Source organism: Chelmon rostratus, chromosome 19, assembly GCF_017976325.1.
Source record: "Chelmon rostratus isolate fCheRos1 chromosome 19, fCheRos1.pri, whole genome shotgun sequence".
Lineage (NCBI taxonomy): Eukaryota > Metazoa > Chordata > Actinopteri > Chaetodontiformes > Chaetodontidae > Chelmon > Chelmon rostratus.
The window spans coordinates 5,735,806-5,751,194 of record NC_055676.1 but is presented as its reverse complement, the minus strand read 5'-3'; the positions used below and the strand labels follow the sequence as shown (position 1 = coordinate 5,751,194).

At 42.8% G+C, this 15,389-nt stretch overlaps 1 protein-coding gene across 2 annotated transcripts in view; it reads right to left on the bottom strand.

Annotated features, from left to right (window-relative positions):
• Positions 1-1,221: 1,221 nt before the first annotated feature.
• Positions 1,222-15,389, bottom strand: part of cntfr (ciliary neurotrophic factor receptor) — a 207,794-nt gene continuing 193,626 nt past the window's right edge. For both annotated transcript variants that reach the window (XM_041960449.1, XM_041960448.1), the window contains 4 exons: positions 11,157-11,225; positions 10,805-10,925; positions 4,211-4,337; positions 1,222-2,809 (listed from right to left, as the gene is read on the bottom strand). In XM_041960449.1, coding sequence (XP_041816383.1) covers position 2,809; positions 4,211-4,337; positions 10,805-10,925; positions 11,157-11,225 — 318 coding nt within the window. In that variant the 3' untranslated portion in view covers positions 1,222-2,808. The remainder of the gene's footprint in view (positions 2,810-4,210; positions 4,338-10,804; positions 10,926-11,156; positions 11,226-15,389) is intronic.

Here is a 15,389-nt window from a genome sequence, read left to right as displayed (position 1 = left end):
TTGAATGAATCAGGCTGAAAGCTGATATTCATTTGAGACATGCTCTCCGGCCACACTTTCCTGCAGTACGTGTCGGGTTAAAAAGATTATTCCAGTTTGTTGCGGCTTCACTCTTATTTTCGGAGGTTGCGACATCATTTCCTTCAGGTGTAATAAGATTGTACTCGAGTGCTGAGATCTGAACAAGCAACACGAGCAGTTAGATCACACAGGTTTTAAACAAAAGCCCACTTCAGACAAAGCTATTTGACTGAGAAAATAATGTTGCACACATTGACAGAAGTCATTGGGGACCGATCATTACATCTCCAGAGGAGAAAGCGGTGGAGCTGCAGGACTCGTAACCCTCTGACATCAGAGGGAGTGATTCAAGTCTTTTGAGTTTCTCAGAATTTTTGTTCCTTTGATGAAGAACGGGGAACTGACCTTATCTCTCCCTTTCATAAATGCACTTCTGGAACAATAAGGAAAAAAAAAAAAAGTCAGACAGGGCAAAAGACATGAGCACAAAGATGATCATACAGGTGTCTGTCTTTCTGTCTAGCGGCATGGCTCTGTCTGTCTGTCCACTATCGGTCCACCACTTTGGTCCAGACTATTAGTCCCCCTCAGGTGGAGACTCCCAGTGACTTATCCTCTGGCTTTTCCCCTTGCACCACCAGCTAGTTGACAGCTTTGGGTGCTATTGATGGGTGGATTTGATGGTTCATGTTCCCCAGAGGATGAACTGGGATTACTTTGATTATTTCTTGTTTAGCTTTTCCATTGAGTGGGAAACTGACCTCGACGCCTCCTTTTATAAATCCACTTCTCAAAGTTGCTGCTGATGCGTCAGACATGGTTAATGTGAAATGGTTGGCCTAATGAAATCAGATGAAAAAGAGTGGGCACAAATCTGCTGTGCCGACGTACCGACTGAGGATACATTTTAAGCATCAGGGGAAAGTGATAGTCCAAAAGACAGACTCAGCCATCAAAGATCACTTGGAAATGAAGCAGTGTCTGTTTCTGACCGAACCTGCAAAGCGTTAAATGTGTCCTCACCAAACTGAATAGTGATTACACCTCTATCGTTACGCCCTTTATTTTAAGGAGAAAACAATGTGGACGGGCCGGTCAGAGCGCGAAGAATAAACGGCCCACACATGTTGTCAGTTCTGAGTCTGTCAGATCGAAAGGCGAAATGAGTGTGAGGCCAGCGTGTCGTCATTCATTGTGAAATGGTCACATTTAATGGTTGAAACCTGTCATTGTATATACATCTATAAAAAAGACCCCAGGTACAGGTTACGACATTCTACTGCTAATACATACATTATTATTATTATTATTAAATAATAAACTTTTTGTTCAATGTTAAAGTTACATATCATAGTTTACAAAATAGGATCAAGGAGAATTAAGCCATTATGAATGTCTGGAAAAAAAAACTAAAATCCTCTATGTGTGTTTTTATTATTTGTCCATAAAATAATAATAAAAAAAATACAATAAAACACATCAATATTCCTTTGAATAACATAATATTAACTGGTGATATTGGCTATTGAAATGTAAACTGCAAAAAGACATTTTTTTTTATGTTTTTAAAGGCGTCAGAAAGCAAACTGTTTCGTGTTATTTTATTTTACAGCACAGAGCAGAATGGAGAACCAACATACTCAATGTTTCAATAACCAACTCTGTCATCGTCACAAAGTCGAACCAAAACAAATGGGTGGGCAAAGAATTGTTCAGTCTCAAATCCACTTTATTTTATTTTTTTTTCATACAATCCAGGTCCTCTTTGCCAGTCGCCGAAAGCAGAGTGTAAAGCTAACTGTCTAAATAAGCCAGACTACCGTTACTGAATTCTTCAAAGTGTTAGTCCTCACATCGAGAAAACGACTCGATCCGCCTGTTCGATTCAGCCGCCGAGTTGACAGATTCGGAGTCTGATTGGGTGCTTTTTGTGGCTTCTTCGTTAAATGGTAGGCTTACGCAAACTGGAGCTGCAGTGTTCCTCGGGTTTGTCCCAAGTTTCATTCGTGTACCGTTTGACTCGCAAACACACACACACACATCTTTCTGGGCTTTTTGGACCCACGACGAAGGCAGACACAGGCTTCAGGAAGCTCAGTGAATTGTTTGGGAACCACTTTGTTTGGGAGGGGGGGGGGGTGAAGTTGAGTCTTTGGCATGGTGATTTAGCTGTATGGGGGCTGCTACTGTTGCTATACACACAAGCACACGTGCAGATGCTCTACATACGAGTGTGTTTGTCTGTACAGTGCTGTAATTTCAGAAGAAAGTGAAAGTGACGATCGATTGGTCAATAATAATTAAAAAAAAGGGAACAAAAAGGTCATGAGGAGAATATTTTGTCATCTGAGGAGCTGATATTTGTTGCTCTGAAGAGGAGATTCCCAAACCAAACTGCTGTCTGCCACACAAAGTCTGCTGTGGCCCATCGGAGCCACCAGGGGGTAATATAAGACCGTATATGCTGATAGCACTGCTGCTGTTGTGGTTGTTGTTGCTCCTGCTGCTGCTGCTGCTGCTGCTGCTGCTGTCGGTGGTGATGGTGAGGATGCCGCTTTCAAAAGTTCCTCTGAAGAATTTCTTTGTCTCCGTTAATCAAAAATGCTGAATCGCATTATCATCGTCTGATTTCATGTCTAAGTAATCGTGGTGGGTAACTGTGAGATGGACAGAAATGATCAATGCACTGTATCCTCGAAACATGTGCAAAATAGAAAAAAAGACCAGCCGCCGCCTCCTCCTCCTCCTCGTCTTCCTCCCACTGCCTTCAGAAATAAGACATCTACATCTGGAGAAAGAGAGAGATACACAACTTAGGCAAAAGTAAAAGCAGCGGTTCTACAAAAAAATGGCTCCTGTGACTGATTATTATTATTAGATTGCAAACACTGATGCATGGCTGTATGAGCAGCATTTTACTGTTGTGCTAAGTTAAGGTGGAGCTAGGTTTAACTTCTTTATAAACAGTTAATTAGTAGTAGTTTGTATGTAGTTTAGTGATTTCCAACTAAGAGGTTGGGTCGTTGCAAGAGAAATCTAAAGGGTAATGACAAAAAAAAAAAAGTTTAGCTACACATTTTTGGGACTTTTCTCTAATCTTGCCTTTTTTTGTGAAGTATCAGACTGTTTTACCTTGTCGGGCCTCAAATTAAACCATGTGAGAAGTTTTGGTTTGCACTTTATAAGCTTATACTCCAGTTTAAGCACTGCACTAGACGTACTTGGATAGGAAAGAAGACACACGGCTCAACGAGGACAACAAGACAAAGAAAACCCCAGAAGACTTAACAATAAGTTAAGCAGTGGAAAAATCTAAAATAAACAACATGCAACATGTGTTGACAGTGATGAAGGTCCATGAAAGCAATGCACAGTCTTAATCTGTACTGTGGCCATCAACTGTCAGACAAATGTGGTGAATTAAAAAGCAGAATATTTCCCTCTGAACTGTAGTGGAGTAGAAATATGACCTAGCATTAAACGGGATAAAGTATAAGTACCTCAAAAGTTCAGTACTAACAGCCTCAGGTGTGTGTTAACATTCACATGTTATTAGTTAAAAGGGCCTATATTCCAAAAGCTAATCTGACACAGTGTGTAATACTTCCTAACAGATTTCCGGTTGGGCTTGCTGTAGTAGAGGGAACAGTCGCCATGAGTGTGTCTGTGTTTCATCTAACTGAACCTGGCTGGGTTCTTGCCATTTTGCCATTTGGTCAAAGCGTCATTACAGTATTTTGGTGCTGTTTGCCAGTGTTTCTCTTTCGATCGACTAGGCTGCAAAAACCATTTCCTGTTTGAAAGCCTTTACAGTCAGCTTTGTTGTGATCCATATCGTTCAGCATTCACTGCTCAACATCTACATCTTCGACAGGACACATATTGCAGCCTGATTTACTGTGCAAAACTGTGAAATTAATGAAATGGGACAGCTTTGGATTGGATTTTTACCTCAATCCATTCAGGGGCTCTGCAGAAAAATATGAAGAAAGACCCCCTGCTGGGTCATAAAACTAAGTCGCCCAATCGTTGTTGCTCTTGTTCTATTAAACATGCTCTTGACATCAATAGACATGCATCAACTTGGCAATATGTGACTGAATGGCTGAGTTCATAATCAATTCAGAGATGAGGGCTTGTAGACTCAAGAGACGCGCGCGTGTGTGTCTGTGTGTGTGTGTGTGCTCACCACACGAACAGCAGCAGCATTCCTAACAGCAGAGGGGAGAAAAATGTGAGGACCCTGGCAGCTCTGCCCACTGGAGGTTCAGCCTTTTGTGGTGCGTTGGAGGACGGTATGGGCGAGGTCTTAGTCTCTGGAAAAAAAACACAGAAAACACAATAAACCTTACTGGGCATATCTTTAATCACCTCCTATAAATCATCACTTTTTTTTTTTTTAACGGTCATGCAGTGTTACAATTGTTTCGTTCCCAAGAGCAAAAACATCCAAAACATCGTTCTGATGAATGGACACTGAAAAGTGCTTATAGTACTGGGAAGGACCAGGCGGAAAGGAAAATACAGTGCAGAGCGAAATCAATTCTAATCAGCAAGCGCAATCAATATGGGACTTGTCAAGGCAGTTATGAAGTGAACTGGACAAAAGAAATCTCATTCATGCTGAGGCCGCGGGGGGAAAATGGAGAGAGAGAGGACAGAGATGGAGCAAAAAAGACAGATAATATATGGAGACGGAAATATGACAAAGGGCAAGAGAGGACGGGATATAAACCCGGAGGTGGAGGCGACAGTGAATAGAGCAGGAGGTGGATACGTCAAGTTAAAGAGAAGGGGGGAATGTGCATTGCGGCAGTTAATACGCTGCTGATAAGAGATGATCCAGTGCACTCTGAAAAACAAGCCCTTTTAAATATACTGTCTATATGCACACCGACTTGGTGAATTTGAGCCTTTTCTTGTTTGTTTTTGACTCCCTGGAGACCCAACAAACTGTAACTTGAGACTTGAAAGCAAAAACATTCTGTCTCATGTTTCGACCTGGAAAAATCCCTGAATAATAAATTAATACATAAAAAAAAAAAAAACAGGCCACACTCTCGTGACTTGACTTGCCCTCAGCGAGTCACCGTGATGCTCCTGCACATGTGCTGTCAATACGATTATGTTGAAGTGCACGAGGCTGGTTTCGACAAAGCTTATGGCAAACATAAATACGCTGAAAATGACTGCGCGCCTAAGCAGTTTTTAAGTACTTCAGCTTGGTTTTACATTGCTTGACGAATAAACATATCACAGTTTAATGCTTTAGAAAACGGGGCTATTGCTACAGCTGCAGGCAGCACAGCAGATATTAACTCATGCACACTGTTTGCTGCTCAGCCTTGGACTCCCAGCTTTTTTATTTTATATTTTTTTCCACGGCAGAATATGATTTCCCTCTCCTTCCAATTAATGACTGGAGTGTAGTACTGTGTTGGGAGTGGGGAGATATTAGAAGGGAGCAGCCAGGTGTGAAATAGCCAGAGAAAGAGAGAGCGAGGGAGAACTAGGACACATTTAACATGATCAGTGCAATACTTCCCGCCTGCAGCACAACACTTTGCTTTGGAGTGGCGGAGAAAATAAAAATTACACAGGAATAATGTGACGCCGACGAGGAGAGACAGTTATGGGGCGTGCGTGGATGCAACAAGCTAGCTTGGGACAGGTAAAGACGGGGAGGCGAGACAATGACGTGAGGAGGGGAGAGGAACAGTGAACAATGGCAGGGAGGAAAAAGCAGGTGACGGAGGAGAGGAGGAGCAGAGCAGGCAGGAGGGGCAAAGAACACACTCGGGGAGGAGGAGTTAATAAGATTAAATTTGCTGAGTGACTTGAAGTCTAACGATGACACTGCTGTCTGAGGCGTGAGGACGCTCCGACGTAAAAGATGGCCCTGAAAGCAGCATCCGCTCATCGTGATGCGTTTGGAAGCTCTGCTTGCTGCCGTCTTTGTCAGTCAACGGAGACATCTCAACAGAGTGGTGAGGCAGGGGGAGCTGGCGTTTGTAAATTCCCATTTCAAAGCTTTCTATTAATGATATCCTTGTCACAGAAACACAGAACTCTCCTGGATAGGTGAGCGATGGTTAGCACGTTTTAACACTTTGTCGTGTTTGCATTTCCTTACACATTGGGCCAAAGAAGGTGGCATGTCCTCATGTTTTATCTACCATAGCAGCATCCAAAAGGCATTTTTTTCTATCATAGGGGGCATCTATAACTTGGAATTGCTTGTATCAAAGAAAGAGAACGAGAAACTTCACTTCCCCTGTCACCTTAATGACATAATAAGCAGTGTTTTTCCTATGAATTGGAGGCAGCTTGAACGCCCCTCAGTGTTTGCTTCAATATCTATCTGCGGTGGCTTCTGCTTATAAAGCACTTGAAAGCATATAAACACGCTCTTGTGCTACGATATGCCTTGAAAGAGAGACTGAGCATTTATAAATAGTTGTAGACGTGAAGGATATAAGAACTGATATCTAGTGTTGCCTGTCTGGTGCGAGACAGTGTCCAGTTTCTGTCTCACAGAGTGGGCGAGGCAGAAACTCATATCTTAGATGGCTGCAACTTTTTAAAGCCTCAGCGGATCTGCTTTTTACTTCCTGGAATGTGGTCGCTAAGCAATGTCCCAATCAGCGAGGATGGGATTTCTAAATGTCATCTGTCTGTCACCGTGCTATCCTTTTGATGTGAGATGAGGCCGTCGATGCAGAGCAAGCACTTAACTGCAGCTAGCGACTGTTTTAGTTCATCGTCCAGAAGAAAAGAGGAAATGTGGCACGGGCAAGACGAGAGAAAGACGGGAGAAAGACAGGGAGGAAATGGAGAAAGCGTAACCGTGTGTTTAGACTGTGAGCTACACAATCAATAACTCACAGGAAGTCCATTCATTTCCTGTTCGGCTGAGCAGCCATGAAATATTGGTCAGTGTGGAGATGTTAACAAGCTGGTCAGCTGAAAAAGAGTTAGCCCTGGCTGAGAATGGTGTGTTTATTGGTCAGTTTGTGGACAGGAAATCAGATATTTCCCTTGTTTCCCCACTGATTTGATTCTGTTTCACGTATAATCACTGGCGAGGGCAAACTCAATGATTACTTGACTGATTGTGGAAATTTCGGCGGAACAAATGCGAAAAAGTGTGTGTTTCCACCAGATTCCTCCCATTCAAGAAGTGACACAAAGGCATGTCATTAATGCTGAAACATGCTGGAAATTCTTTTCAACATTAGGGGGCATTTGTTTTTTATGTGATCTGGTGTGAGTGAATTTGTCCCTGTCGTGTTTTTATCAGCCTTTGTCATGACAGAGAGGGGTTCGACGTGCAGCAAGGGCCCACACAGCCGCGACACAGATGTTATCAGTCATTCAGCAAGTAGCATCTGCAAAGAAGGTGGCAGAAGGCCAGAAAAAGGTATAGGTGTAAAAGCTGAGGTGGCGAAAGTTAGGAGAAAGAGTGAGTGATCAATAGACAAAGGAGAGGAAACAGGGAAAAGAAAATACTAGAAAAGGAGAAAGATCTAAAGGCCCAAGAGAGAAGGGAAAGCGGTAACAGGACAAGGAGAGAGGGAAGGGATGCAGAGAAGCAGCAGCTGGATCGAGAGGAGGCATGAGGAGAATCCCAATCACCTCCTGTTCTTTCCCCGAGAACGAGAATAATACACTGCGTACTGGGGCGGTGTTTGTGTGCCTGTGCATGTGTGTGTACTGAGGGAGTCAGAGTGAGGTACGGCGTACGTGTGTGATTATGCATGTTTGTGTGCGAGGGAGCGTTAGAGCCGGCCGCATGTTAGGCGCACGCTGTTCGGCATGTGTTTGTGGACATGCGAGGGCTCGTTCGGCATCCACTGTGTGATGATCAGGGCGCAGTGCTGCTTGTGACCAACAGGAGCCGCTGTTGCACTGTGAAACCGCTGAGAAAGGCCGATGGCCGGGCAGAGAGAAGCAGAGATAGACAGGTAGACGGGGAAATTTTTTAGAAAGATGGGTTGGATTCATATTGTGAGGAGGGAACAGTGTTAGGATAGCTCCCCTCCTCTTTGCCTCACATTAACCTGCTTGATGTGAAACTCATGTTGATAAATAAACAGCTCAGGTGACTTCAGGTGGACATGCAACATATAGAGGAGGTGGAAGTACTACAGTTTGTTCAGACATGATCAAGCACAGTGCTGCCCAAAAACCTCGACCAATCAGAGGTTAAGGCAGCCTGTGTGTGTCCTTTAAGGCAAAACCCAGCCCAAAAAAAGTCCCAAAGTCTGTGGCTTGTAAAGCATGTACTGGTGTGAGCGTAGCATATTTCCATTTGGAATATTAAGAGAATAATGCAACATTTTGGGAAATGAGCATATTCTTTCTTGCCAACAGTTAGAGGAGATTCATATTGCTCTCATACGTGTCCAGTCAAGCCACAGCCAGCAGCCTCGTAGCTTAGCTTAGCACGAAGCCTGGAAACAGCTAGCCCGGCTCTGTCCGTAGGCTAAATCTCACTAAATAACAAGTTAGATCTCGTTTGCCTAATCCCTACAAAATCCGAAGCGTACAAAACGTCAAGAAGCAGTCTTATGTGGCGTTATCTGCCGAACTATTTCTTGGCCAGGCGCGGTTACTTCCTGGAGTGTTGCCGTCATTGTGAGGTTGCCAGGCACCCGGCGGAGACTCCAGGAAGTGACTGCTCCCGGCCAAGAAATAGTCCGGCACATAATGCCCTGCAAAACCAGATTAGATTAATCAGATTAAACACATGGCAAGAAAGCGAATAAGTGTACTTCCCAGTTGGACAGCGGGATGGATTTTATTTAGTAAGGAGGTTTCAACAAATAGCAATAACAGATAATAGCAACACCCCTGCTGATATACTGAATGTTACATTATGTGGCACTACCCAAGGCTTTTTTTCAGTATTCTGTTAATGCTATTTCGTTCTTCAATTAATTTCAATCCATTGTCCAATAGGACAGCAGACTTCTATGAGTATGGAAAGCAAATGACTGTCCTGATATTATGTAGCGTTATGGTTAACTCTGCTGGTTAGAGTTCGGCTGTAGCCTGTCAATAGCAAGCTTTTTCTCAGTGGTAGAAGGGATTTCTTTTGACACTTGTTTGACGGCTTTTGATGTTTGACACATCAATGCTAAAACTGTGCACACTGATATTTGACCTCAGATCTATCATCTCTCTTCCAAATTTACATGCTTTTTCTTTTGCAAGATACATATTTCAGTCAAGAGCTGCATCAAGTCCAGTGAGACCGTCTGAGGAATGTTTCATAATCTCAGTTTTCTTCAGAAATTCTACCTCTGCAGGAAATTTAGAGAGCAATGTAAATTTGTCCTCTTTGCAGCGATGCAGAAGTGTACTTTATTTACAGGGTTATTAGTACCCTGTGACATCATTGTAGGGTGTGGTTACAGACAGTATTTTGCAGTATTTCTGCGATTTTACAATAAAATATGCACCGGCCAGATATGAAACTGATAAGAATAAGATCACTCGAGATTTGCAATTTAGGAAATGTTAAATGGCCAAATACACTGGACAAACACTCAACATGACTGGACACAAACCTGTCCAGTCATGTTGAGTGTTTGTTCATTCAAAATGTGTCTTGCCATCTGTGCTTCACTATTCCGGCGTGGCTGGAGAGAGAAGAAGAGTGTTCAGAGCTGGAATGGATGTCTTATTGTTGAGGGATCTCCAGTGCGTTGAGAGATTTCGATTTGACAAGCGAGCCATCCTTGATCTCTCTGCCACATGCTGAGGGGATGCCGACTAGGTAATTCCCAGAGATGGTTTTTGTCCTTGTGTTTGGAGAATGCATGTGTGTGTGAGGGGACACACGCAACATAGCACTCTACAAGGGATATAATGATAAATGATCATTTCTCAAGCATAAATAAAACCTAGAAAGCGAAGTGTTTCTATACTGTAAGTGAGCCAATTTGAGGTTGTAGGAGAGACGTGAGCATTTTGAAAAAGTAGGCACAGTTTTTCCCTCAGGCGGTGTTCAGACGCTCAGGTTGATGTGGGCTGATTTGTCTGGAGGCTGCTGGATCTTATAGCTTAAGCTGCGATAAAAGTTCAAGGCTATCAAAGGCTGATAGTGTACTCAATTTAATGATAAAGAAAGTTATTAACCAGACTTAATTTCCTACCTAACTGGTTCAAGGAATATACAGTGTGACAGCCGTGGGCACAAAGAACAATGTTAAAAACGCTATATGCATGTAATGTTGGACTGCTGTGACTTCTTCTCTAGTGCCACCATCAGGTTTACATTTGTTGCTTTGGGTGAAATGTCTCAGTAACTATAGGATGGATTTCCATGGAAGGTGGTGCACACATTCATGTTGCCCGCAGGATGATAGGTGATCAGTTCGAAGATCCACAGACTTTCCATTTGGTGTCAACATCAGGTAAAAATTCAAATTTGTCGATTTGATTTTTGACCCAATACCTGAAAAACTGATAACATTTCCATCTGCATCAGCTGTACTTTGTGTAGTACTAATTCGCAAATGCTTCAATGCTAACATGCTAAACTAAGATGGTAAACACTATCTTAGCATCAGCATATTACATTGAGAGCATCACTGGTATTGTTTCATTATATCTTATTTGTAGCATGTCTGATGTTTTTTGTCTTTTATGTATTTTAACAGACAGCTTTTTTATTCACAAATTGTAACTTCGCTCACATTTTGAACCTATGAAGCTGACTGAAGTCGCCTGCTCTGACCCTTGGTAAAACCAAGCTGTACCTGACGCTGTAACCTACCGGTAGGAAAGTCCACTTCAGTTGTGGAAGTGATCGGCAGAGGATCTTCAATCCAGGGTGTAGCATGCACGGCAACACTCCAGTCACTCCATGTTCCAATCTCTGTGTCCTTGGCAGCCACCTATTGAACAAGAGGAGAGCAGAAATCAGTGCAAAGGAAACACTTTACGAGAGGATCCACTGATCCTTGTGTGTCCATGTTTGTTTCCTGGATGTTGCCCAGCTTTGAGGCTGCAGCTTTAGAAGAAAGAATTGCTCCTGAATGCTTTTATAGATCATTAATCATTAGACGTGGATTGTAATAGGGCTTAAATGATGAGTCAGGTAGACATGGCAAGACAGCAGATGTTACCTGGATGATGTATTCCTTTCCAGCATAGGCATCGGTGATGGTGTGGGAGGTGCTGTCAGATAGCTCCACCTAAACAGCCAATGGAAGAGCGCAGAGGGTCAGTTTGGATCAGGGGGCAGCACACTCTGAGTAAAGTTCACTGAGTTAAAGTAGTATGAGTTAAAGATTCTACTCTTCAGGTATTTAACAAAAGAACCTTATTTAGGATGTAACTTATGTAACTTTGAAGCCACACACATATTGCTGAATGGGTTTTGTGGCTCCAGGGATATGAAATGTTTCGACACGGTGAATTATAAAACTTCTCAGCTAAAAAAGGCAGTTATGAGATCCTGAGTCAACTTTCTGAAACTTCTACCCATATAGCTCTACCCATAAATTATGTGCTCGGTATAGCAATCCTAGCCTGAGTCTTTAATGTTTTATTGTGGGTAGATTCAGCTGTGCCATACAGAATACAATTTTTATCCAGTGCTCATTTATTTACAATGCATCTTTCATCATTATTCTGTGCATAGGTCAAGTCTGTTGTTTTTTTCCTGGCGGTGTTTTGCATTTCACTGTTCAATTGATTGAACCTTGATGCCCCTGCAGCCTCAACACTCCACACATACCAACACAGACACGTGTGCAAAATACCAGGCATAATTGATGATTATACCAGAAAGCTTTGGCATCAATGATACATAATTTCATAACACAATATAATGCATGCCAACATTTGAGAGCCTTTTGTGCACACTTTAATTTGCAGAGCGCAACAGAGAATGAACTAAATGTTTGAGTCACTGGGAAGTGCATGAGAGAATGATTTTCTGCCTCTCTGTAATTTACGGGTAGCCTTGTGTGTGTGTGTGTGTGTGTGTGTGTGCATGCGTGTGTGTGTAAGTGTGTGTTTGTTTGCCTTTGGCCTGTGTCTGACAAACTGAAGGAAAAACAGGGAGAAGGAGGGTGCTGCCTTTTCTACCCCTGAAGTCAAATTAAATGATTTAGTGACATGCCTGTTGCTTTCTGCAAGAGCAACAAGACACACACACACACACACTCAACTAGATGAATCTAGACCTGGAGGTTATCATTTACTGTACTACCTTAATCAGAGACTGTATGAAACATGAACGTAGTGACCCCCCCCAGGTTTCTGAGGAGCCATTGTGAAGCTCAGTGGCAACGGCTCAGGCCGTCACCGTCTCGGCAGTGCCTGACGCCGCCAAACTCCCGGCTAATCCAAAAATGGGCAAAGAGGTGGAGTGTGGGTGGGACGAATGAAGCTTGGTTGTTGAAACATAGCTGCTAGCTGTCACTCAAAGCAGCCGTGTCCAAAATCATGCATAACTTTAAGCCTTAGAGACCAAAACTGTGTTTTTTACCAGGCTGTAAACATGCTTATTTCTGCTGTGAAGTTGGACATTTTAATATGAGGGTCTATGGGGACTGACTCACTTTTTGAGCCAGCCTCCATGGCCATTCAAGGCCACAGCAGTTTTTTTGGCACTTCCTCGTTCACTTCATTTTCATTGAACTTCTTTCGTGCTGAACTCATATCTCATTGCCTTTTTGACTACTGGCAGCTCATGGGATACAGTCAACTTGCTCAACCTCCATTCACCTCAAGACATGTTGGGGAGCTTTGGCCATTTCTATTGGTTATGATAATATTGTGCCGCCCAAGTGAATTGCTCAGATCTGGGAACAGAGATATCACTCCAAGGAAGTTCAACACGGCGAGAAAAGAGCGGCTGCATGATCAAACAGGCTGTAAACAAGCCAGCAGTTTAGGCAAATTATCTAAAGTGCTTCATTTGTTAGTGGAAATGAAACAGTAATCATCTGTAATCATCTGTCCTTAATAATAGCTTGTTATTACACTATTCACCTTTGATAATCATGTATTACTGATGAAAATGATGTCCAAAGCTACAAAAATAAGACTGAAATTGTAATAGAAGAGAATTGTCCTTTGAATATTCTTAATATCTTCAGGGCTCATAACAGTAAGAATTTACCAAAAACCCCTCACACCACTATATAATTTTATCCAACCACCAGCCGTAACCAAGCCTCCCACTGGAGTTCCCCTCTTAGTTCTTCAGGATGTGCAAATCTGAAGTCGATCTGACAAATAACCCCTCGTACATCCCCAGCGCCCCGCACTTCCTCTGTCTTCCTGCAATCTCTCTCTCATCGCTCACCCTCTCTGTAAAGTTGACCCTTCTGTTTTCAACTTTGCCTTGATCTTCACAGCCTCTCTCTATCTGCTCTAATTCTCTGTGTCTCGCCGCCTCTCCCCTCTGTTTGAGAGGAAGTTCGGGCTTTATCTGCCTAACCGAGCGCTACATTTACAGGCTTAATTTCATTAGTGGAATGCAATAACAATGTCACCCGAGCATGTGCGCATGTTACATGTTCCTGTTGAGTGCAGTGTGAATGCGTGGACATACCTAAGCGTGTGTACATGTGCATGTCAACAGACGTGTGTGTGCAATTTTTTGAGGTTGAATCTTCCACTGTTTATACGTAGTCCAACCAGCATGTCCAACCATAGCTTCTATCAGCATTCCTTCCTAACTCTATTGTGTATGTGTGTGCCATTGTGTGTGTTTGCATGCTAATGTCTATGGTGTGAAAGCTCATGAAAGTTCAGCCGTACTTGTGTGTGGTTCCATGTGCTCATGTGAATCTTTGCATGTGCCTTTATATTTTGTATTTCCTGTGTATGTTTGCATTTAACATGACTGTAAAAAAGAAAACACACCAGTTTGTGTTTCTTTGTTCGTGCATGTTTACGCTCACACGAGCACATGTCTGTTGCATGGTTGTTTGTGTTTGCAAGGCTCAACTGGAACTGGTGCCTGTGTGCACATGTATGTGGATATATGTGGAGGAGGATGTGGAGTAAACAGCTTGCAGATAAACATTTCCAGAGAGATGGATGTGTTGCTGCGTTGCCAAGTGGCTAAACAGGGAGTAGTGAGAGCAGCACTTAATATCACGTACTGGAGCTAGGGGGGAGGGAGGTGGGGAGATAGAAAGATGGAAGGATGAGATGCATTTTGGAGAGGCTGCCAAAAAACCCTGTCAGATCATTCACACTGCAAGACTAAGCTTGTCTGCTGTTGCAGAGTTGATGAAGTATATTTACTTGTTGCTCTGCACGTGTGTGTGTGTGTTTCACATGTGTCTGTAAGGGTGATGTATTGTATACTAAGCTGCACAGAGCTGTAAAGAAAATACACTTGTGCAGTTGTGTGCATGCATTTGAATTCGTGCACACACACACACAAACACACACACATGCAAATGCACTGCCACCCCTCACACCCAAATATTTACCTTAGTATAATCATGTCCCATTCACTCAGTGTAAATACACTGTATTCACTAAACCCAAGATATAATATGATAATGATAATAATAAAGAGTCAAGCCAAATGGACTGACCACAAAATGGTCTATTTTGAAAATAATGATCACTAAATGTCTTCACTCTGGAGAAATGGCCTCATTTCATGCATAAACACCATATGTCTGTTCATTGTAAACAGCATATGTGAGCGCGGATGTTTGACAATGAGACAGCACAAGATATCGGCCTGGTATTATTGCAGGGATTCACATGAGGAGCAGCGCACCGGGATCTTAACCCCCCTGAACGTGCAGGAAAGCACAAATGCATTGTTGCTTACTCCCAAAAGCAACAGTGTAAAGCAAAGCTCGAACCATTGAGGCTGTGTTTTAAGACTCAAGAGGAGTCTTAATAACGCAGCTGTCGAATAAACATTTTACTTGGCTCAAAACGCAGTAACTGCTGTCACATTTAGCCAGCTAGCTCCCTTAGCTGGAGCAGCAACATTGCCAAAGGAGGATAATTCACTTCAACCATCTGCTTAGTAAGTAAACACACAGTAACCAAACCTCTTTATTTAGCTTTACAGTGTTTCTCCAACATGAGCTAGCTAACACTGCTAACACACTGGCTCTTCAGTGTAATAAGCAAAACAAAACCTCGCGCAGATAGTTAGCCAACTGAGTAAGTGGCATGAGCAGCATTATTAAACTAAATAAATAATAGGGAATGTTAGTTTATATGTGTTCTGTTTATCTAAAGCAGCAACCAGTAACTTGATTGTTACAGAATTACTAACATCGTTGTTGCAGTAGCTAATGGGCGCTAACCGGCTAGCAGCTGTTGAGCTTGCTAGTTCAAAGGGCAGAGGGCGTGTGATTGGCTGA